Source organism: Prionailurus viverrinus, chromosome A1, assembly GCF_022837055.1.
Source record: "Prionailurus viverrinus isolate Anna chromosome A1, UM_Priviv_1.0, whole genome shotgun sequence".
NCBI classification, from domain to species: Eukaryota; Metazoa; Chordata; class Mammalia; order Carnivora; family Felidae; genus Prionailurus; species Prionailurus viverrinus.
The window spans coordinates 92,478,316-92,502,625 of NC_062561.1; the positions used below are offsets into that span (position 1 = coordinate 92,478,316).

The 24,310-nt window shown below is 53.8% G+C and overlaps 1 protein-coding gene across 1 annotated transcript in view; it reads left to right on the forward strand.

Moving 5' to 3' along the window:
* The window catches only part of COL23A1 (collagen type XXIII alpha 1 chain), a 354,760-nt gene that overhangs the window by 308,420 nt on the left and 22,030 nt on the right, over positions 1-24,310 (forward strand). Inside the window, exons 5-8 of the mRNA XM_047861807.1 lie at positions 116-142; positions 18,333-18,359; positions 20,123-20,149; positions 21,531-21,557. Coding sequence (XP_047717763.1) covers positions 116-142; positions 18,333-18,359; positions 20,123-20,149; positions 21,531-21,557 — 108 coding nt within the window. The remainder of the gene's footprint in view (positions 1-115; positions 143-18,332; positions 18,360-20,122; positions 20,150-21,530; positions 21,558-24,310) is intronic.

Genomic DNA, 24,310 nt, shown 5'->3' on the forward strand with positions numbered 1-24,310 from the left:
TTTGCTGCAAACCCCGCACAACGTGGGGGGATCGGGGGCCCTGATTGAGTTATAAGTGTTGCCATATGGTTTTCTGCTGAAAGTCTGATTATTAATGACGTATTAATTACCACAGGGGCAATCAGGACGAGATGGCTACCCGGTAATTTGCCGTTTATTTTTTGCTCTTTGTGCCCTTTTCTCTCAAGCTGATCTTCTTCCTCTGAGCCTTTATTTAACTCTGTCTGTGCTCCTGCCCCCTCCCCCTCTTCTGCTTTCAGTGGCTGAGGTCTCTCTTTGGAGGGGATTAGCGTTAGCTCTGAGAAGGAAGGTGAGGGATGTGCAGACCTGCAGGGCTGGCCTGGTGGGAACGTCCGCTGCTCCAGCCATCCTGCAGGCAAAGCAGAGAGGCTCAAGAAGGAGCCTCCTTGGCATCCTGGATCGCCCCCCAATGCTCTTGCTTCCCAGACCATCAGCCCTGCACCGAGGGTCTAGCCCTTGGCTGTGGAGTGCCCCTTCCCCCCACCCCCACCCCGTCTCCCTCCCCCTGGCTGGCTTGGCTGCCAGCCTCTTCCCAGTGGGCAGGGGGCTGTCCTTCCCAGCCCACCGAGTCTTGTCAGCACTCAGGAACGGGAGACTGCTTGATCCCAGTTTGGTCTTTGTGGTGTCATCGCCTTCTCAGATCTTTTGAATTAAACCTAGAAGTTGGCTTATACTTGCAGTCAACGTGCCCCGCCCAGGCTGGGTGAGTGCTGCATGAAAAGCAAAATTTGATGTAGCTGTGTGGCCGTCCAGTCCTGCTCAGAGAGGTTAAGGACCACAGCCGTGGCATCCAGAAGTCCTGATGTATCAGAGCAGGGGGGTGACCTGGTGGAAGGAGAGCATGGTGGGACCATACGGTTGGGCGACAGAGTTGTTCTGTGCCTTCAGGTCAGGAAGGTGCACGGAGGAGAATGTTGGTTGATTCAGAGGCCTCAGTAATGACCAGATCTGGCCAGAGTCTGGATGGGCTGGTGATGGAAGGTGAGGGGGGGGTGGAGCTCCCCCAGTCCTGCAGGAATCACCTTCCCAGGAGGCTGTGGAGGGTAGTCCTGGCAGACCTGGGCTTATAGTGCCTCCTAGCTGGGCATCTCAAGGAGAGCAGGTAGTGGCTGGGTCAATGGGTTTTGTCCCTCTTCCCCCCTTATTGGCCCCTCTGAGCACAGGGTGACTCCCTGACTCCCTTCTCCCTGGCATAAGAGAAGATTTTGGTTGATGCATTTTTCCAGGTAAAGGACAGGAGTTCCAGACCAGCCACCAGGTCCAGGTGGAACCGGGGTTTGAATTCCATCTTTACCACTCGCTGATCTAAGTCTCCCTTTCCCTCCCTGTGAAGAGGGCGGTGAGGTTCAGGTGAAGTGAGGTCATGCCTGGAGCCTCCAGACACCAAAGGTGGACAGGTGACTGGGGCTGTTACAGGGCTGCCAGGGAATTAAGCCTGAGGGTTAGCATGTGAGGAGGGACTTGGTACCCAGCCTGGGCCAGAGATGGGACTCTGTGAATTGGGGGAGGGGAGGCCAGGGGATGAATGTGCTTGTAGTGTGTTAAGTTCTGAGCTTCCTGGGAAGAAAGTAGATTAGGGCCCAGCTATCCTTCCCCACTGCCTGGTCGGGCCAGGTGAAGGGTAAGGGGACCCTGTCAAAATCTCTGGTAACATACCCACGAGTGTACAGGGCTGGGGCGCCCCTTTTCCTGAGGTCACCTGATGGCGGTTTGAATGCACACCGCCTTTTCCATACAGATATGAACATCTTCCCTGGCTGGGCTGGCCCTGCCTGCTGCTGCGTCCAGGGTAATCATGCTTTCAGCACCCGGAGCCAGCTCATTCCAGCTGTGTTCCTCCACACACCCTTGTTCTTTTTTCTTATTTTTTCAAGAGAAAGAGAGAATGCAGGGGAGGGGCAGAGAGAGAGGGAGTGAGAGAATCCCAAGCAGGCTCCACGATGTCAACGCAGAGCCTAATGCAGGGCTCGAATTCACGAACCATGAGATCATGATCTGAGCTGAAATCAAGAGTCAGATGCTTAACCAACTGAGCCACCCAGGTGCCCCCAAGCAGCCTTGTTCTGGTGGTACCGTTTGGGCAGTCCCTTCCATGAGGCCCACAGGGTAGAGGTGACACCCTGCCTCTCTTCTTCTGTAGGAGAGAAAGCATGCCTGTGCAGGCAGGAGGTGGGTGGGAGGGCCTCCTGCAGGCTCGAGGGGCCTCTGTGTTTTGGCCTGAAATTCAGATCTCTTGGCCTGTGGAGGGCCTGGCTCCCAGCCTGGGGTGTGCTTATGGAGGGTTCCACGTGGTCATCCCAGAGGTTAGAGTGACTGCCACAGTTGGAGGGACCTGGGCCACCTAAGAGGCACTTTGTGTACTGAGTATCCACAAGCTTGAAGTCATTCAGACCCAACTCAGGATGCTGGCTCAGCCCTGTGGCCTCGGGCAGGTACTTGGCCTCTGAGCATCTGTGGAGATGATACGTACAGAGTTGGAATATTAAAATAGGGTAACGAATGCAGCGTCCATGCAACGTGGCATACGACAGACCCTCCATAATGTCACCATCTTTCCTCACCAAGGAAAGCCTCAAGAGAAGGAAAGCCCAGCTTAGGAAATCATTCTAATCCACCAACATACACTGGCAGTGTATGGAAAATGGCTTTGAAAACAGTCAGTTTTACAAAAAGGTGTTTTTCTGCAGTTCAGTAAACTTCGGGACCAGCCTCAGGGAGGATCTTTTTTGTGTGTTAAAAACATGTCACTTCCTAAAGGGAAGTAAGAGCAAGAAAAATATCAGGCAGGAGGGTCATGGTGGAGAGCATGCTGGCTGTGTGTTCTGGATTACTCGAGGCTGGCTCCTCCCCCTGAGTGATACCAGCTGAAACCAGGACCATATGTGGACCTAAGAGCTGAGGTCAGGAGACTGAGGCATAGGAACCAAGGCACAGGACTGTGGGGCAGGTTGTGGACTGACAAGGGCCCAGGGTCACTTTGTGCACAGCCCCCTTACACAGAGGCCAGCCTGTCCTTGATGCTGGGAGAGTTCGTTAATAGCTCCCCGCTGATGACAACAGAAGTATGTTTATTATAAAACTGTCCCAAAATAGAGAAAAGCACAAAAAAGGAAAAAACGATCATCCGTAATCCTACCACCCACAGATTAGTCTTCTCAATATTTTGGTGGTTGTCCTTTCAGTATTTGTTATGTGTGAGTTTGTTTTTACGTTTGTTAGTCTAAAAATGGGACTACTGGACATACTTCTTTGGAGGGAGCCTGGTTTTGTTTTTGTTTTTTTTTCCTACTTAATATAGCATCCTTAAGATGGTATATCCACATCCTTAAGCATTCTAGGGGCGCCTGGGTGGCTCAGTTGGTTAAGCATCCGACTTCGGATCAGGTCATGATCTGGCAGTTCATGAGTTCAAGCCCCACGTCGGGCTCTGTGCTGACAGCTTAGAGTCTGGAGACTGTTTCAGATTCTGTGTCTCCCCTCTCTCTCTGTCACTCCCACTCTGCTCACACTCTCTTTCTGTCTCTCTCTCTTGAAAATAAACATTTTTTAAAATTAAGAAAAAAGAATTCTAGAAGGTAAGAGCTACATAGTATTTTATCATCTGTATAATTTTTTTAAGCTGTCTCCAAGTTATAGTGTTTATTTGACAATCTTTTACACCTATGGTCAACATCCTGGGAAGAAACTTAGGTGATTTCCATGATTATCTCCTTAGGATAAATGTCTAGCAGTTGAATTGCTGGACCAAAGGGTTTGCACATGTTGAAGGCTTTTGATGTGTATTGCCGGATTGGCCCCCTGGAGGCTCTTCTAATTTACATTCCCACCAACAGCTTACAAATGTTGCATATTTCCCCAAACCCTGGCCAACTGTGGGTATTATCATACTTTTAAATCTATGCCAATATGATAAGTTGAAAAAAATGTGCATATATGTATCCTGTTTTAATTTAGGGTATATTTTAATGAGCAGTACATGTAGTCTTTGAGATTAAACTAGGTTTAATAAAGTTTGCATAGACCTAACTGCCACCTGGTGGTAGAGCTTAGAATTGCAGGTATAGTTTAAGGAGGAAATCAACATTTTTGAGAGTTTCCAGATCCCGGTTGGTCCAGGGACATCATGGAATCAGCAGCCTAGGAGGAATTCTGAGCTTTGAACATTGTGAGTCAAAGGTGGGACCCACAGAGGAGCCCTAAGCACTTCACTCTCCTTGCATTTTGGGATAGTAACCAGCATTTATGTTAATAAAGTGACTTTTGACATCTCATACATAGGAGGCTTGACTCTGTTCAGTGAATCTGGAAGGTGTCATGCCCTGTGCTGGGTACTGGGGTGGCACAGAGATGAACCAGATCAGTCATAGTCTTTGGAGAGATGTGGGGGGAGGGGGACCTACACAACGAGTTTGCCATGGGATAGAGAGAAAGGAACAGTTAGGGGTCATTGTGACTTCCTGGGTATTTCTTATCACAAGCCTTTTTTTCTCTCCAAACCGTGGCTTCTGTCCAAGATGCAAAAGGCTTGTCGTGCAAGGCTCAATCTTGCTTACACCTTGACTTTTGCACAGAAAACATCAGACTCTCACCATCTGCTAATTACAGCATCAAAACTCTTCCTCTTTGGTGTTTTGGGTTTTTTGACCCTTAACATTGAGGTTTTGTGACTTTCTGGTTTGCTTTACACCCTCCGAGTGCAACTTAAACATTTCTCGAAAAATGTGTTTTGGGTATATGTTACAGAGCTTAAGTTCCATGTATTTGAATGCATGAGGATAGCGCCAGTTTGTGAGGCTAGAGGTGCATGGAGATGATGAATTCCAGCGAGGCTAGGGTGGGGGAGCGTGCCCACTAAACCGTCAGTCAATGACTCTGTGCCAGATGCTTTCCTGGGTCCTTGGACCAGCACCGAACAAGAGAGACAAGGGGAGAGAAACAATAAACCAGGAAACCAATACACCAACAGACAGGAAATGTGCTAGGAAGGGAATAAGGCAGGGACGTATTGAGAGTGCCCGCCAGGTACCTACCTGGGTGTGTATAGCTGAGATGAAATCATCAGAAGTCCCTTGGGGAAGATGACATTTGAGCTGAGACTTAAATGGTGAAAAAGATGCAGAGATCTTGTGGAGCAAGTGTTCCTGGAGGAAAAAAGCAAGTGCATGCAGTCATGAGGTTGGGACAACCTTGGCAAGGCCACAAGCAGGCAAATGAGAGGGAAACAGTGGACCGTGATGCCAGAGAGATCTCCAGAGCTGTGCGGAGTAGCACCTTGTAGGATAACAGACTGACTGAGGCCGGAGGCCACGGAAACTTGGCTTCGTGTTTATAGAAACCACAAGCTGCCTTGCCAAGGGCTCAGAGACTTCCCCCCTCCTAAAGGGAGAAAGGACGGTCAGCTCCCACCCCGCCCCCACCCAAGCCCCTCCAACAGGCCAGGGAAGCAAGTGTACTTTCTGACTGCTTGCTCTCACCCTGGGAGGTCGATGGTCTCCTCCCTACTTGACAGATGAGGAAGCTGAGCTCAGAGGCTAACAGCACTTGGCTGAGACCCAAGGCCCACCCGCAAGACAAAGCCTGGCTTAGCACACAGGCTGGGGACTCCTCTGTCATTCCACCCATCCTATCAGGAAGCAGGTCACAGCAGCAGTTGTGGGCTCAGGACTGTCTGCACGTGGGCAGGACGGTCCTTCTTCTCTTACCACTCAGGGAAACAGGTACTTGGAGTCAATGTTCTGTTTCTCGTCCTCCCCCCTTGCTTTTATCCGGCCCTGGAGCTCATGCCCCATTCCACCCCCATTATCAGATTGTTAAGACCCTTTCCTGCTCTCCCTAAAAAACAAAATGGAAAACCACGTCTAACTTAAAGACAGGAATCCGTTTCTTCAGCCCACGTTCCTTCCTATTCCTCACTCATAGGTCCATCTCATAGCTACTGTTAGAAATTAGGAAGAAAAGCATGCCCTCCTGATGAAATGTGCAATTCTGTTTCCCCGGCCAGGGGCAGCTGAATAGAGCAGGCGCCCAGCCAGGGAACTATGGTGATGGAGACCTCACCCCTGCTCTGGCAATCTCTCAGGCCTTCTGAGCCCCAGTGTCCACATTGGCGAAGTGTGAGGCTTGGCCTGGTGAAAACGTGGACACTATCAACACGGCGGGGGGGGCGGGGGGGGGCATGCAATGTGGTCCTGGTCCCCTGGCCAGTGACTCTGGGGACCTGAAGCTGAGTGCAGGGCCCCCACCCACCCAGCAGCAGAGTTCAGAGGCCACAGAAGCCCCTAGTGATGTGGACAGGTGTCTATACTAGAGAGACCTCCCTGACAACAGGACAGAAACTGGAGGAAGGGGGCCCAGATATGAGGCAGTGGCAATAATTCGCAGACAATGCATGAATCAAGACTGCCCCAGCGAGGATGGAGGGAAAGAGGGCAGGTGTCAGAAATGAGAGGTGGCAGGCATTGCAGGCCAGGTGACAGGTGAGGGACCAGGACCACAGCGCCTTCACTTGGCAGAGCCCCACCCCCTCCCCCTCCCCCAAGACCACCCGGGACCCATCAGACAAAGTGCTCTGGAGGCTGGGGCTGGGGGCAGTGGGCAGGATTTGCCCTGTGTCTCCAGAATCAGCAATGGATGCATCAACAGCCTAGGTCCCAGGGAAAGCATAGCTCTGAGCTGAAATGTAGCATATGAGACAGGGTCTCAGCCTGGGACCAATTTTGAAATGAAAACCTCTGTTGGACCGTGTGGAATTAATCAAGTGAACAAAAAAAAAGGGGGGGTGGGCCACAGAGCACCACACATTCATATGCTTTCTTGCACTCTCCAAGTTCAAAAACAGCTTTGATTGTAAAAATGTAATTAGTTAAATGATTCATCTGTAATATTCCAAATTCATCTGTTTTTAGATTTCGACAACCTACATCTCATTTTCATCTGCCCCCTGCAGTGATGCTCCCCAGCTCCCCACATTCCGGGTTGAGCAGGGATGGGATGAAAGGAGGCTTCTTGAGCCCCCAATAATGGCCCCCAGATTGGAACCTCAGGGAGACACAGCTGGGCCCGAGGGAACGGGCCACCTCCCTGGGATTTCCTCTGCAGGGTCCTGCACCAGCCCAGGGTAGGCGCTCCTTGACTCAGGCCCATGGCCTCAGGCTCACTCTGTGTCCCCAGAGTCCTTTCGATCATCTCATGTGGGGTTCCCAGATGCCTTGCTTACCCTCTGAAGCTTTTTGTGTCTTCCTGGCAGTAGCCAAGAGCCCCCAGCGCTAGATAATCAACCTTCTCCCCAAGTTCAGCTCTGGGAAAGCACTTAGCAGACAGTCCTGTGGGGTGGGGGGCGGCAGGGGGCCCTTTGCGGGGTGTACCTGTGGTGACACCTTTGCAGAGGGCCACTCTCCAGGCTGATTGCTGGCTGAACCTCTTCCCAGCATCCCCAAAGCAGCAAAGCACTTCTCTGCCTTGTACAGAAGAGCTTGTTGGCAGACCTGCGCCAGGTCACCAAGGCAAACTCAGGCCTTCCAAGAAAATAAATTTGAGAGAAGGCAGTTATTTGGGTACAAAGGTGGTCCAGCCAGCTCCTCCTGAAATCTGAAATCAGGGACTGGACCGTGTCTTGCTCATGTGATGGAAAGAGAATGGGCTTTGGTACTCCATAGACCATGTGGTCTCAGTCACATCCCTAACCTGTCTTTGGCTATCAGGGCAGCCGGGTAGATGACCTCACCAGAGCCATAGTGCTGGGCACACAAGCTGGGTCCAGTGAGTGACAGTTCCTGCCACCGTGATGGTCACTGACCTCAGCAGGAAGAGCCCCCGAGGCTGAAGGAACTCCTCTCGGGCCAGTGTCCCCAGTGCACAACACCCTGGCTGTGGCCAGAGGACAGGAGTCCTCAGGTACCCAGGGCGGCCTTCAGCAGGTCAAGAGCGCCCTCTGGTGTGATCCCAGGTTCTGGCACCGGAGCCAGTGGGAAACTGATCATTCATTCCTAGAGGCATCCACTTGACAGTTGGTTCTTTCAACAACTATATATTGTGTTCTCACTACGTACGAAAGACTGTGTTTGACACTTGGGATGGAATGGCAACACAAACATCCAGGGGGTCCATACTGGATGGGGTTGTGGTTGACTGGGAGAGAGACTCAAAGCGTATGGGGATTCCAACCTCACTGTGCGCCATGGTCAGGGCTGGGAAGGTACAGGTTACTGTGACCACCTGCAATCCGAGGCTGGCCTGGTGGGGGTCAGGGGTGCTGCCCTGAGGAGAAGACAAGGAGGTTCTCTCACAAAGGGAGTGGCAGAAGAATGGCCAGAGAGAGGACACAGAGAACAGAGAACAAGCCAAAAGGGGGGATGGGGTGGGAGGAAAGCTCAAGAGGCCAATGACCCTGAAGCACCCAGCACCTTTGAGCTGGTTGGCTGCCTCCCCAGGGGCCGCAAGGTGGAGGGAATTGGCAATGGCATCCAACCTGGGAAGGATGGGACGTACACAAAAACTTGGCAAACCCATCAGGCTGCCCGGGAAGCAGTGAGTTCCCCGTCACTGGAGGTGTGCAATGGTGGCACACCCACTTCTCAGAAAGGGCGTCTAAGGAGAGGTTGGTCTTCCCACAAGGGGGCTGTTCCACCAATAGGGCCTCTTTGGGGACAGGATGGGGACAGCTTGGGGAGGCTGGCTTTGGGGGTACTTGCCAGGCACTGCTAACGCCAGAGGGGGATGGTGAGGTGGGAAGCACGCAGGATTCAGGCTCTTGACCATGCCTGGCCTCCCCTAAGCTTCAGTTTCCTCGCCTGTGAAATGGGACTAATAAGGCAAGGGGTTTTTAGCTTTTAGCTCCACCCCATTTCCTTAGTTCTCGCCCCCAGAACTGGCCCAGGGCACTCCAGTCGTTCGTTAAACCACTTTCCTCTGGCACCCTCTGTACACCAAGCTCCGGGCAGGGCACTGTCACATTCGGGTGGCCACTCCATCCACACCACACCCCTCTTTTCCAGAGGAGGAAACAGTCTGGGCTTCGGGGAGTTAGGCAGCTGGCTCCAAGGTCTTCAGGGAGGGGACGTAGCAAGGACATCCCGCTCCTTTGCCATGCAGGAAGGCTGGGCATGAGGAGCAGAGCCAGGGAGGCTGGTGGAGGCTGGTGTGGGAGAGAGGCCAAGTCCTAGGCAGGGGCAGGTGGGAGACTAGAGAGAGGTCTGCAGTTTGGAGAACTGGTTCAGAGCTAGAAATGCAGGCTCACGCATTCACTGATGCCTTCCTTATGTGGGCCAGCGTGGGGGGGGGGGGCACACGCCCCACTTAAAGGGCCCCCCTACCCCGTTCAGCCCATGCACGCTGATCATTATCACAGCTTCCAATATTTCAAGAGCAGTTAGAGCTCCAAATTTTGCACAAAACCTCTGGATTCTTAAGGGTCCCCAGCAGTTCATTCCCAGTGGGTGATAATTGTGTTATCTGGAAACTGTGGAACGCCCATCCCACAGACCAGGGGGTGATGACCAGAGAGGCTGGAAAGTCAAACCTGAGCGACGCTGGGAGGAAGCAGGCAGATGGCCCAGCAGACTTAGGCTGAGGAGCAGGAGGGCAGAGCAGGGTGTGGCCTGGGCCTGGCCAGGACACCAGGGATCCCTCAGTGTCCGCTGTGAGCTGTCTCTGTCATTCTGCCTCCTGGTTTCTCTGTTGTACCTTCTGCCTCCCTTAGACCATCTCCTTCATGCAGTTCAAGCCACACTCCGACCATCATCACCTAGTCGGCCGCTCGGTCCCACTAGATCCCCGCCCCGGCACTTCTGCCACCAAAATGGGTGCCCCTACCTGTCTACTACTTCCAGTGCCTTCCACAAGAGTAGCACTGAGAGTGCCTGAGCCGGAGACAGGAGGCCAGAGGCCTCTCAGGTGGACACAGCCCAACTCACTGGCCATCTTCCATTGTCCCACATGCACTGGGAGTCAGGGCTCTTGACTCCCTTCACCCCACCCAGGAACGATTTTTCCTGCTACCTGACAGGGTAATCATGAAACTGGCAAATGTGTAATTTAAGCAGGTATTTGGGGATCGGTTCAAAGGCATAGCACCACCTCTCCCAGCCATGATGTATAATATGGACATATGTATAATTGCTTCCAGTGTGCACAGGATATACTGAGCATGCCCTCTCCCCAAAATAGAAGCCAGCTGGCTTCCCGGCCTCACGGAATCATAGAGCTGAAAGGGACCCAGAAGATTTTCTTTCTTTTTTTTTTTTTCTTAAGTTTATTTCTTTATTTTGAGAAAGAGAGAGGGAGGGTGAGAGAGAATTGCAAGCAGGCTCCGAGTTGTCAGCACAGAGCCCCACATGAGGCTCCAACTCACGAACCGTGAGATCATGACCTGAGCCGAAATCCAGAGTCAGACGCTTAACCAACTGAGCCACCCAGACGCCCCGACCCGGGAGATTTTCTAAGCTGAGGGTTACCAACCTAGATGCCTCTACAGAGCTGGCAGGTTATCTAGACGGGGCAGTGGGCCTGGTGGGGATCACTAGGGCAGGGCAGAGCCTGTGGCCCTCCGCGAGCACTTGACTCAGCCGATCATGCCAGGCATGCAGACCCTAGGGTGTACCACCTTTCACTTTTTCTAGAAAAGTACAAACTCTGGATGTTGATGTGAAATGTCACCATTTTTAAATGTTGCAACTAATTCAGTGAGTTTGGCTTCAGTTTTAGTTTTGGTGTTTTAACTATACACACCAAGCCAAAGCTGGCTGTAGGCCAGTGCTTCACCATACAGACCAAGAGTAGGGGCAGTGGGGTGGCAGCTTGGGCAAGCCCCTAACCTCAGCAGGTTCCCAGAACCCCACCCAGCTGGAGTCTTCATGGCTTGCTGGCTTGGGATGCAATTTATTGGTGACTCTACAGAATGCCCCAAGGTCCCTGGGGAGGAACCGTGTGCCTGCACCAGGGCACCAGCCAGGCTGGACCCAAGAAGTGAGGGTCCTCTCTTTCCCTAGGGCGGAATTCAAGTCTGGGAAATTGCTAAACCCGGACAGTCTTGCCGTGGTCCATGTGTGCGAGGAGCCTGGTCTGAGAAATCAGAACCACATTTGACCTGCCCCGAGGGGTCTGCCCACCCACTCTAATGAGGGAGCCTTCACACAGGAATGTGCATGTCCCCAGGCCCCAACAGCCTTGTAATTTGATGAATTGTCAACATCTGGGCCATAATTACTGGTCCCTGGACTGATAATCCTGGTAAGCCCCCTCATCCAGGGGCCCCATCCCGGTGCAATTTGGAGGCTCCGTTCCCTGACGGGAGCCATCCGCATGAATTACAACGAGCAAGCGAGACGGACACCCAGCCCCAGCCAGTCTGAGCATTTACTCCTTGTCTGCATCTAAACACGCCGGTGTAGTGATTTTGGGTCAGCTCAGCAAAGAACTCTCGCACGCTGGGGGTCCTGAGGCACAGCTAACGGAGAAGAACAGAGCCAGCCCCCAGTGTAGGGTAAACAGCAGCCTTTGCTTCAGGGTTCCCCCGGGGCCAATGCACATCGAGGCACCAGCGATGGAGCCCAGCAGACTCCACGTCCCAAACTTATTTCACTAAGAAACCTTTCCTCCTTTGCCACTCTTGTTCATTTTTCTCAAAAGATGACTCTGTAGAACCCTGCTTAGGAAATCTATTCAGTGTGGGAGGGAGCAGACCCACCAAGGCACAGCCGGAGTCCCACGGTCTGCCACCTAGTCGGAGGACCACACAAGGTCACTCCGCAGGACTGCCCCTCCAAGAGCCAATGCAGACCCCACCTCCCTGTCAGCTCACCTACAGGGTCTCGTGTCTTTGGTGGGTCTGGGAGAGGAGGAGGGGAGAGGAGACAGACCTGGGACTCATCTTGAACTTGTCATCTGAGAGGAGGACATGCTCTCCATTTTACAGATGAGGAAACTGAGGCTCCGGGACTCTCAGGCCCCGGAGTGCAGCAAGGAGCCAAGCCCGCACACCACCAGGGTTTTTGTTTGCCCCTCATGCATCCGGAAAGCGTGCCGGAGCTCTGCTGATCTGCATGGGGCAAGAGTGGTTTAAAGCAGAGCTGAGCCTTGTAAACAGCTGTGGGGTTTCGTGGAGGGCAGAAGGTGTTGAAAACCTCTGGTGAATTCCATGGCTTTGATCAGGCGGGAGAGGGAGCTGGAGGGAACTGAGTGCCTGTGGGCGCAGCGCTCTGGCGTCTGGCCCTCAGGATCACCTGTTCTGTGGAAGCTGAGGTTCGGAGAGAGAGTTTCACTCGTGGGCTGCCCCTAGTGCCTTCCTTCCCACTCCTCTTGTGGGAGACGCCCACAGTTTGCGGCAGGGGATGGCTGCCCTGATGGAATAGGACCCTCGCCACCAAGGGTGTGCCTCCACCCAGGCTGGGGCTCTGCTGTTCCAGACTTAGCTCCCCAGATGGCCCTCTGCTGTGCAAAGCTGGCTTGCTGTCGGCTAGGACACTCAGCCTGGATCCTGCCCCACCGTAGTCCAGCCTGACCATGCCCTCCAGCCCATGCTTGTCCTTGGCTTCCTTCAGTCCAACCCCTCACCCATCCCTGCAGTGTTTCTCCTCCCCTAAGAGCACCCAGAGCTAGGCTTGGGCTTTTCTTCAGCCCATGGAAATGCCCAGTTCATAGATGGTCCACACAGCCTCCCAGTGAGGCTGGGAACACTGCCCTCCCAGAGACCCATGGGCAGAATGATAGTTCAGACAAGTCTTGCAGGAAAGAAACCTAATTCACAGCATGTAACCCGGTGTTTCTCAAACTTACTTGGCCAGCGAACCTCTTCCCCAGGCAAGCCTCTTAACATACTCTGCAGAACAGTTTCCCTGATACCAGTTTGAGCAAGGCAGTACCAGTTTGAGCAAGGGTAGCTACGGGCAGGGCCTGTCCTCTGGGGGTTCACAGCCCAGGGCCCAGCCTTCCCCAGGATAAGAGGGATCAGTTCACTTCCCCAAGCCAGGCAGGTCCGTCTGGCTCCAAAGCCAGACTGTTTCCTTCCTCTGCCCCACTGAAGCCCCTCCTCAGTGACTCCCAGTGACCACTGGTCACCCAGCAGCCTCTCTAAGGGTCGGCTGTTTCCCCAGACAGGGAATTCAGGGATCTGAGCAGAGCTTTGTTGCCTAGATGTCATCAGAGATGAGCCCAGAGCCACCTGCACAGACCAGGGCCATGGCTGTGGGTCAGCTCCATCCCCAGGGACAGCTGGCACCATCTGCCCTACAAATGTGCACACATGGGTTTCTGTGTTTGCCCGGGAATCTGCTCAGCATCAGATCCAACCACCCGCAGCTCCAATCTTGGGTTCCTGGGGAATGGGAACAGCTTCCCTTGAGCTGCATGGTGGACATTTCCAAGAGCACAGCTCAGGCCACACCCTCTGCTTTTATTTATCAGAAACTACAAAATTCATTGGCTTCTTTTGAAAACTCTAAGTCCTGGGAACCAGGAGCTCTGTGATCCCAGATAGAGGCAGGGCCGTAGGAAGGAAAATGGGGGTTTTGCCACTTCTAGGCTTTCTCACACACCAGAGAGAGGCCTTGGGGACCACCAGGAATAATCTCAGAGTTGAAAGAGAGCAGAATCCCTCCCAGGAGATGGGAGGCCCAAGGTCACTCTCAAGAAGAGACAGTGAGGTCTGGCCATTGGAATGCTTTCAGAGACAGCCAGCAACAGGAGACTCCCCCTGTGGGGTCCAAGCCAAGGGAACATCCCAGGTTCCCTTCTGCAGTGCACACTTCTAGAAAAGCCGGCCACCTACAGCTCTGTGTGGTTTATGTCAACCCAGCAGACATCCTGGAACCAGGTCTGGGGACTCAGCGATGGACCAGAGGCACCCCCGGCCCTGGAAAGGCCCAACCCAAGATGTGTGCTCAGTGCCCAGCATGGGGCAGGAGGGCTTTAGGCATCAGACCAGGTGGTCTGGACATTTTCCTTCAGGAGTGAGGCTGCCCAGAAGGGCTCAAGCAGGAGAGCCTTGCATTCTAGAAAGTTCTCCAGGGCATTGCGTGGGAGACACTACAGGTATTAGGGAAGGGCCATGGGGATGATGCTCAGGTCTCACATGTATGTGGTAGGGCTTTCCTGGAATGTGGGGAGGAGGGCTGTGACGTGCCTCAGGGGCCCAAGGACCAGATTCCTCTGCAACAGGAAGACAAATGGAGCTACAGATGTCTGCTGTGCAACCCGCAGAGGGCTTTAAAAATAAGAAAGGCAGGGATATTATGCATGTGCTTCTCCAGGCAAGGACAGCTTCCCAAAGCTGATGCCCATGGTGCTCTCTGGGAGAGGAGCTGGGGAGAAGAGAAGGTTTGCTTTGTCCCGTCTCCTTCTGTACAGTTTGTAAGTTTCACTCGGTGCACATAGTATCTTTTCAACAGAACCCCAACCCCCAACACACACACACAGGTCAGTGACGCAGGGTGGCCTGCTACCAGGCCTGATACCAATGGCCTGATGCCAATGATGAGGCCTAGGGTCATGAGCTGGCATGTGGGAAAGCCCACATCTGATCCCAGGTAGGTCTGAATCCAGAGGCTGTCTCCTCTGTCCGCCCCACATGTCTCCTGGAGCTCGGCCACAGGGCTTTCTTCCAGAAGGATGGGGACCCAGCTCTGTGGCAGACAGCCTAGGGAGAATGCTGCTTCTCCTTGGGGAGGCTCCCAGGAGCACCATTTGAGCTGGGCCTGGAAGAATGAGTAGGAGTTCCCCAGGTGGAGGCGGAACTCTGTGCAGTGGAGGAAAACGGGAAAGCACAGCCTGGGGCCAGGAAACAGCATGGTGTGTGTAAGTGCATGGGCCTCAAGGGGCACCAGATGTACCATGAGACTAGTGAAGCACCTCTTCCGAAACCCCAAGAGCTGTCAGGAGGTCATGGTGTGGCAGAGTTTAGGGGAAATGGGACCAAGCCAGGGCAGGAAGCACCCTGCTGGGGAGAATAGGTAATGAGGATGCTGAGGCTCAGAGAGGTTGACTGGCTGTCCCAGGGTCACACAGCAAGTGAGTTTGTCTGATCCAGCACTCTCTCTGGTAGAGAGCCAGGGTGGAAGAGGGTCCAGAGAGCCCTGCCCAGAGAGGTCTGTTCAGTGGGGGAGACAGACATACCAGAAATCCCAGAAGGAAGGCAGGGCCTGTGAGGCTTCATCCTAGGTCCCCTGGAACAACCATCTGTCAACCCTGCTGCCCTATGCTGCAGGAGAAGGAACACCACGTGGAGAGGGGGGCCTATTTCAGCCATGGGCTCAGCTTCTACAGCTGCGGGATGGGACTATGGTGCCTGCTTGCCAGGGCGGCAGTGAGGACAGACGCCATGAAGGGTATGGCAGGATTCAACAGAGCCCACACTGAGGCACATCAGAGCATTCCTAAACTTGCCCTGGAGAGTCTCTGCCTCTGTGGCCCTAAGGGGCGGGGTGCCTTCTTCCCTCAGACCAGCCCTGCACTGTGTCCCAGCCCTTGTCAGGGACACCTTGAACTCCTCATGCTGCTGCCGATAAATTGGCTGTGAGACCACTGCCCTCCCTCCCAGCCCCCGAAGAGGAAAGAGATTAACTCAGCTCTAACTACACCTTTGTCTCTCTTTAATTTCAGTCTGCGTTACGGATTTTTTAAAATATGTATGTTTGTTTGTTTGTTTGTTTGTTTGTTTAGAGAGAGCATGAGTGGGGGGAGGGGCAGAGAATTCCAAGCAGGCTCTGCGCTGACACGTTGCTCGATCCCACAAACCGCAAGATCATGGCCTGAGCGGAAATCAGGAGCTGCCCAGGTGCCCTGCATTATGGATTTTTTAATCCCTTTAGATCGATAGAGGGGCACTGTGTTTGGGCTCAGTTCAGCAGTCGACATGGGCACAAGGCCCGGACACAGAGTCCACGATGGCAGCCACACTGGCCAAGCTGGCCGGGGGCCCACAGGCAGGCGAGGTCCAGTGGGCACTGGGATGGAGCAGGAAGCTTTGAACAGAGGCATGCAAGGACAGACAGATTGCGGGGAGAGTGGCCAGGAATCTAGGCAAGACCACTGCAGGCTGCTTGAGTGCCTGAGGACACAGAACCGGAAAGCCATCCTGGGCTCTAGCCCTGCCCTGGCTGCATGGCTGTGGGCAAGGTCTCTCCCTCACTTGGCTTCGGTTTCCCCCTCTATAAGACAGGGATGAACACCTGCCTTACGAGCTTGCTGTGGTGATTCAGACTGAGTAGGGGTCCACAAAGAGCTCCGAGAAGAGACCCAGGGTGGGACATGTCCCTGTGTGCACTGTGGCAGCAGAAGGGGCCGGGCCTGGGTGAGGCCTAGCAGGGCCTGAGCATGGGGCAGGGAGAGGAGATGCAGGGCCAAACTTTAGCAGACTAAGGACAGGAGGCCTCAGGCATGTGGACCCAGGGGTCAGGACACCCAGGAGCCAGCAGGAGATGCCAGCTAGGGCAGTTCCTGGTCAGCCTCAGTGACTAGGGTTGGGGCTGACGACCTGATTGGGACCCCCCAGAGCCTGGACCCCAAGACTTTGGAATGGCCCCACTCCCCACCTCTTGGGATTCCATCTACCCCTAAGACATTGCCCTGAAGTCCAGAACCTCAGCTGACCTTGAGGCTGGTGGACAGAAGCACTTAAGAGATAAATTTTCAGAATTTCCCTGGTTATGGGGTGCCTGGATGGCTCAGTCGGTTAAGCATCTGGCTTTGGCTTAGGTCAGGATGTCCCAGTTTGTGAGTTCCAGCCCTGCATTGGGCTCTGTGCTGACAGCTCAGAGCCTGGAGCCTGCTTGGGATTCTGTGTCTCCCTCTCTCTCTCTGCCCCTCCCCTGCTCACACTCTGTCTCTCTCTCTCAAAAATAAATAAACATTTAAAAAAATGAAAGGAAGGCAGGAAGGAAGGAAGGAAGGAAGAGAAAATGTGCTGGGTGTAGGGATAAATGGCCTGATTTCTGAGAAGTGGGGAAACCCAGAGGGCTTCATGGAAGAGGAAGTGACTGAGCTAAAGGTGACACACAAAGGTGTGCCAGGCAGGCAGGTGATGTGTGAAAAGGCTTGGGAGTGGAGCTGCCTAGAACATTGGCTGGGGTCAAGGGTGAAGTGTCCGCGAGGATGAGGAGGCAGTGGCAGGGGGGAAGAGAGGTGTTGACAGAGACTGGGTGGATCCGGTTCATGGCACTGCCCTTGGATTCCCCACATGACAGTGGATGGAACTCAGTGGGGCTTTCTGAGAGGCAATGGGTCCCCAGGTGGAGGGCACCCACGGGAGCTGCTGTGCAGTGGTCACTGACCCTCTACAGCCTCTGGAATACACTAGCCCTTGGGACCTGACCTTGTGCTATTTGGCTTCTCTCAGCCTTGACTTTTGCCTATGAAGGCCACAGCAATGCAGGGAACTGAAAGAACCTTCAGGACTCTTCCACTTGTGTCTTAGCCTGTTTGGGCTGCTCTAACAAAGTGCCATGGCCCAGGTGGCTTAAAAACAACAGAAATCTTCTCACCGTCCTAGAGGCTGGAAGTCTGAGTTCACCGTGCCAGTGTGGTCAGGTTCTGGTGGGGGCCTTCTTCCGGGCTGCAGACTGCCATCCCTTCGCTGTGTCCCCACATGGTGGACAAGGACCCAGGCAGCCGTCTGGAGCCTCTTTTGTAAAGGCTAATATCCCATCTGTGAAGCTCTACCCTCATGAACCTCTTCGCCTCCCCAAAGCCCCCTCCTAATGCCATCACACTGGGGGTGAGATTCCAACACATGACTTGGGGGGGGGGGGGGGGGGGGACATATTCAGTCCCTACCAAGTTCCATGTGACAGAACTCAGTTCACACTGGCTTAAAGAAAAAACTACTGACAAACAGAAGTGTGCAGGGGTGGATGGTTTCAGCTTCAGACCCTTTGCCCCGTTTTCCTCACTGTCTCTCAGCTCTGACTTCTTCTCTGTTGGCTCTTTCTCAAGCCACATGGTACCCTCAGGAGCTCCAGCCTTAGCCCCACCAGGAGAAAAGACCCTCTTTCCCCTAAAGCGCCACCATTCAAAGCCCCAGACATGACGTTTATCCCTGAACCAAATCCCCCTGGTCGAGGGAATGCAACCACACGCCCAAGCCCCATACGAGCAGATGGGGGTGGTTCTGGAGGAGAAGTGGGGCTCTCTTGTCAGAGGAGGGGATTCTGGGCAGCAAACACCCAGACACCCCCACCCCAGGTCCGCGTGAAAGGTCTTCAGACCCATGGGCTCATGTCAGGTTTTGGTCTTTGGTGCTCAGTAGTGCCTCTGGGTCATAAAACACACAGGAAATGCCTTTCCAGTGTGTAACCTCTGCTCTCTGTCTCTCTCATTTCCAGGGGCCACTGGGTCTAGATGGCAAGCCGGTAAGTGATGACAGGGCAATTCTAGGTGGTCCTGGGACCAGGCCACTGTGGGGCAGAGAGTGATGGGGTGCCAGAGGGAAGGGGCCCCTGGGAACCTGGATCAGCAAGGAGAGAAACCATTTGGGTATCAGACTTAAGTTCAAATCCACCTCCACTACCTGCTGACTGTGCAGCCTTGGGGAGGCCTCTTTACCTCCCAAGCCCGAGGCTCTGTCAAATGGGCCCATTAACCCTCCCCACATGCTGGGTATGTAGAGAAGTGTGGATAGCACCATCCCTGACATCTAGTCAGCCTTCAGAACATACAAGCCCCTCCTAGCAAGCCCACGTACAGAGCATCCCTCAACACAGTCTCAAGGCTTTAGTGGTAGGCACAGAGCTGATGAGTTCTCAACATGTGGGCCAGGAGCCTGTAGTCCACAGGCATCTTCAGCAGAATAAATAAGCTGTACAGGGAGAGGGCATAATTAAACAAAAAAGTGGATGTGGATAGATAGTTAGCTGGGTGGGTGGGTGGATGGATGGATGGATGGATGGACAGATGAATGGATGATGGAAGGAAGGAAGGAAGGAAGGAAGGAAGGAAGGAAGGAAAGGATGGATGGATAGATGGATGGAAGGAAGCAAGCCTGGCTGACTGGATGATGGATGCAAGGATGAATGGATGGAAGGAAGGAAGGAAGGGAGGCTGACTGGATGAATGACTGTATGATGGATAGATGGATGGAGAGATGGGCTGATGAATGGAAGGAAAGAAGGAAGGAAGGAAGGAAGGAAGGAAGGAAGGAAGGAAGGAATGATGGATGGATAGATGGATGGAAGGAAGCAAGCCTGGCTGACTGGATGATGGATGCAAGGATGAATGGATGGAAGGAAGGAAGGAAGGAAGGAAGGAAGGAAGGCTGGCTGACTGGATGAATGACTGTATGATGGATAGATGGATGGAGAGATGGGCTGATGAATGGAAGGAAGGAAGGAAGGAAGGAAGGAAGGAAGGAAGGAAGGCAGGCTGGATGACTGGATCACAGACAGGTGCGTGCATGGATGGACGGATGGATGGACAAATGGATTGATGAACAGTTGCATGGAAGAACAGATGGATGGATAGATAGATGAGTTGGGTTGATGAACAGTTGGGTGGATGGGTGGATGGCAGGAAGGAAGGATGGTTGGATGGAAAGACAGATGAGGTAATTGTACCAACAGTTGGATGCATGAGAGGGTAGCTGAGTTAGTGGGTGGACAAACACATGATGGTTGAGCAGACAAGTGAGTGAAAGAATGAAAGAAGTAACACGATTGAGGAGTTGCCCGGTGATGTGTGCAGCATTAAAGGATAGAGGAATGAACTGACCACCTGGATGGACAAGTTGTTGAATGAACAAGCCAAGCCATTAACGGCTGGAGGGATAATGGATAGTCAAGGGGCAGCGGCCCCAGGCACGGCAGGTGCTGAGCTTGGAGGGCTCTGCCCTCTGGGAGGAGTGACAGCACATGTGCCCCTACCCGAGCTGAGACGTGCCAGCGACCCTCAAGTCCCCCGTCTCCCTCATGCAGGGGACTGCACTGTGTGGCTTCCTTAGGGCCGGCCAGAGCAACCCTCATTAAAAGCTGACAGATTTGTGCATATACCCACCCGGCTACCCACAGCTCTGCTCAGCCCCATAGGCCCCTCTGCCCCCAAAGCCTTAGGGAAGCCGGAAGGAGAACCAGCCCAGTCCTCCTTGCTCATGCCTGTTCTTTCTCCACCTTTTTTTCTCCAGGGACTTCCAGGCCCCAAAGGGGAAAAGGTAAGTGATGCCGGATGCTGTCCAGATGCAGATGTGATAAAGGATGCCAGAAACCCGTCTCCAGACCCCAGCTCCAGAGTGTGGCCTTGGGAACATCACATCCTCTCCTAGAGCCTCAGTTTCCCCATCTGTAAAGTGGGGCTACTAGTGTCTCCCTCCTAATGGTTACACGGCTTATATTTAACAATTTAAAGTGCCAGGGGGTTAAATTGGAGTTCTCCCAGCACCAGAGCATGACAAAGCTCAAAGCACGGTCTGCCCAGAATGAGGAGTTTCCAAAGGAAGTCCCTGCCTGTGAAAAGGGGGGTGCCGGGAGAGCCAGGGACAGGGGGGTGAACAGTCCCTGTAGATGGGATTCTTTGTGAGGAGTACACCCCCACCCCAGGAAAACAGATGGCAGAGAGCTGCCCCTGTGAACTTTACACCCCTTGTGAGAAAGGCTTTCCTGGCATTTGGCGCTGAATGTCACAGCAGACCCCTGGAAGGCTGGGGCCTCCAAGTGTCTCAGAAGGGAGGGCGAGAGAAGGGAGACCTGTGTGTCCCACAGTGGGATCAGAGCAGAGAGGGACCAGAGCAGACCTAAGTGTGGCGGGATGCATCTAGGGAATGGCTGGGCGAAGCTGGGCCACATCCACCCCAGCACCAACCCCGCCCCCCGCCCCCCGCCCCCTGCCCCCGCCGCGATGTGCCCACAGAATAAGGGCAGCCAAGGCTCCAGTCCACCATCAGAGCTGTGCAAGGCACAGGACCCGGCGCTCAGGGCGTCAGGTTAGCATTAGGGCTCCACCGTCAACTGTACAGCTTTGGATTCGTTGGCCTCAGTTTCTCCATCTGTAAGTGAAAGCAACCTCACAGAGCCAGGGGGGAAGACTGCACGAGGTAATGGTCTGAGCGGGGCAGGTGCCGGGATTATTTCCCTCAGGCTCTGGCTGAATGAGGAAGGCAGAGGCTTTGAAACCAGAGAGAAATTGGTGTCTTGGCATCTATCACTTAGTAACATACTGCCCCAAAACTTGGGGACTTAAAACAATGATTCAGGTAATCATCAACACTCGCTGTTGAGGTTTCAGGATCCCAAGAGGATGCGGTGGGAGCAGCTGGTCTCTGCCCCCACCGTGTTTTGGGGACTGGCAACAGACAACAGAGTGCCCAGTTCCACGCCCTGGGTGTGCTAGCTGTGTGACCTCGGGCAGGTGACTTAGCCTCTCTGTGCCTCAGTGTCCTCATTGGAAATGGAGATAAAAATAGAGCCTGCATGTTACGGTTGTTAGAATTCAGTGAGACTATGTACATAAAACACTGAGCGCAGGGTAAATGCTCAAAACATCTGATAAAGCAATAATAGTAGCAGTGATCTGTCTTCCGGTTTTTTTGTTCTCAGGGTGCACCAGGAGACTTCGGCCCTCGGGTAAGAATGGAGCAAGACCCCCTCACCCACCCCTACACAGTTTGTTTTGTTTTATAATAAGGCATATCTAGCTTTCTTCCAGATCCCTTATACCTTATCGCAGAAAGAGGTGCCTGCGGTCTCTGCCCATGTCCTATCCTGGTTAAGTGGTTTCACTTAAGTGGCCACGGGCTGGAAGCCCCAGGCCCTGGTTTGGCTGAGATCATAGATGGGTGTCTCTAGCTGACAGACATCCCAGTCATACTTATCACCATGGATGGCGGGAGGGTGGGGGGGGGGCGGGGGAGGGATGCGGGACAGTGGGGCTAGCACTGGCCCCAGAACGGAGACTAACCTTCCTGAGGGTGACTGGCACCCCAGGAAGTGGCTGCCACTTATCAGCCAAGTAACCTTGAGCAACTCAGTTTCCCCTCTGAGACACAGTTTCTGCAACTGTGGGGAGGGGGTGGTAACAGACCCTACCCCAAGCTGCTGTGGCAAAGATTCATTGCAGACATAAAAGTAGGCACCCAGGACTCAGCGTGGGGACAATAGGTCCCCTGGCCCTCAGAGCCCCCAGGGTCCAAGGGACTCAGAAGTGCCTCCTGCCAAACCTGGGGTCTCTTCAACGAAGCAGAGCAAGTGGTGGGGTCTCTTCGACGAAGCAGCGTGGAGACCCCGGGTGGGGTGGCCCCAACAAAGCAGATCTCAGCAGAGGGCCACTTAAATGGCCCTAAATGTGTGTCCCCACCATTCCTACCACAACCAGGGCAGAGGCCTGACCGCCCAGAGAAAGGCAGTGGAGTGGTGGGTTCCTACTTGCTTTCAAGAAGGTTAGGGAGTGGAGGTTGTAGCCAGTGAGTGAGTCACCCCCCAGCCAACCTCTGCAAGCATTGGATGGAGTGGGGGCGGGGCGGGGGGGGTGGTGGCGAAGGTGGCAGGATGCAAAGAGGAGGCAGCTCAGCGCCAAGTGTTGGCTGGGCTCCAATCCCTCCAGCCTCAAGGCTCTGAGCCTGGTTTGTGCAATAAGACCAGGAGGGCCCACATCACAGGTGGTCGTGAGCATGAGCTGAGAGCAGCTGGCTGGCCAGGCTGAGTCCCCAGAACAGAGCTTGTTCTGTGCTGAGCCTTTGGATGGCAAGGCCCCCCGAAAGCTGGCAAGGTGGCCCCGAAGTCAAAGAAAGGGCACCTGTGTGGAGCTTTGTGGCTGCCAAGAAAAATCCTTTGGTTTGCTTGCTGTTGGGTGTGTGAAAGCTGGTACTCTAAATGGGGATGCCCACTCCTCAACAGACTAGAACTCTCCTGGCCCGGGGGGTCACGAAAGAGAGATTCTTTCTGAAGCCCTCCCTTCGCTCTTCGTGGATGTCCTCTTGTCCCAGTGTTCCAGCCACTTCTGAAGCAGCCTCCACCCTTGAAAGTTCTATGGTTTAAAACGACAATGTGCCACGGTCTCTCAGGACCCCTTGGGTTGGTGGGGTAGGCGATCTCCCTCATCGCAGGCAAAGGCTGTTGGGCCTGTAGTCCAAGGTGATGGCATGCCCCATGGCCACAGTTGACAAGGCTGTTGCCTGGGAGCTCGGCTGGGGAGGGTCTCTGTGCATCAAGCCTTCTCCCAGCCTGGCAGTGGGCTTCCTAGAGGGGCATCCCCAAACTAGCATCCCAGGAGGCCAGAAACGTAACGGTCGGGCCAGTTAAGAGCTATATCCGGAATGGACGCGGTATGACTTCCACTGTATGTTATTGGTCCCATCAGTCACAGGGCCCAACCAGAGTCAAGGTGGAGAAAGGGGAACAGGCCCCAGATCCTGATGGGGAGGGGGGGACGCCCATTGCAAGGGGCCTGCGGGATGGGAACAAGCATAGCGGCCATCTTTGTGGAGAACGTTCTTGGCCTCTCCCAATCACTCGGCTGGGTTAAGCGGCTTTGCCTCTTCTGAATCACCCTTCTGCCTTCCTGACCACACAACCCGTTTGCTGACTAGATGGTTTTCCCACGACTCAATCCGGGCTTTATAAGTAGAGACCATCACGTGTACAGTCGCCGCATCTTCAAGGTAGCCTGGTCCACTGGTGTGTCCGCTCCTGCTGGCTTGCGTGTTCCCTTGACTCACCCCTGCATTTCCAGGGTTAGACCTCAGCCATCCGATCCCAGGGCACACACAAGGCGGCTGGCCAGCCTCACACCCTGAGTAACTCAAGCGAAGAGCCTAAAAAACCTGTCCTGGGGCCTGTTCAAGTGTCTAAACTCATTTTCTGCCCCAACAAGTAGAGTCCAGACCAGTGGTGCCCATCGTGGGGGCCCCAGGCTGTGAAAGGAACAATGGGGTGTCTTCGAATTCTTCCTGATACAGCGGAAAATGAAATAGGAATTACCCACCTCCATCACCACCCATGGCTGGCTGAGCTAACCACACCATTGGGTTTCTTTACACTGGACTGGAATTGTAGCCTCTTGGTCATGCCCCCGGCAGGGTCAGACCTGAGTGGGGGACATTGAGAGCTTCGGTTAATTTTTTAATTGGGAAAAACAAATGAACTGTGTCTTAGGTGCAGCTGGCTGAAGAGGTGAACTTTCCTATCATGGGGTCCGTGGATTTAAAAAAATGTCCAAAAGGCATTGCTCTCCTCAATGGCCAGAGGAGCCTTTCCCAGCTCTGAAACTCTGGGTAAACAATTACCCTTGCTGTTCCTGACCACTCCGTCTGTGAAATGGGACAAGAGCAGTGTCTCAGCCAGGTGGTCACAAGGGTTGGGTGAGACCCCTTCTGGGAAGT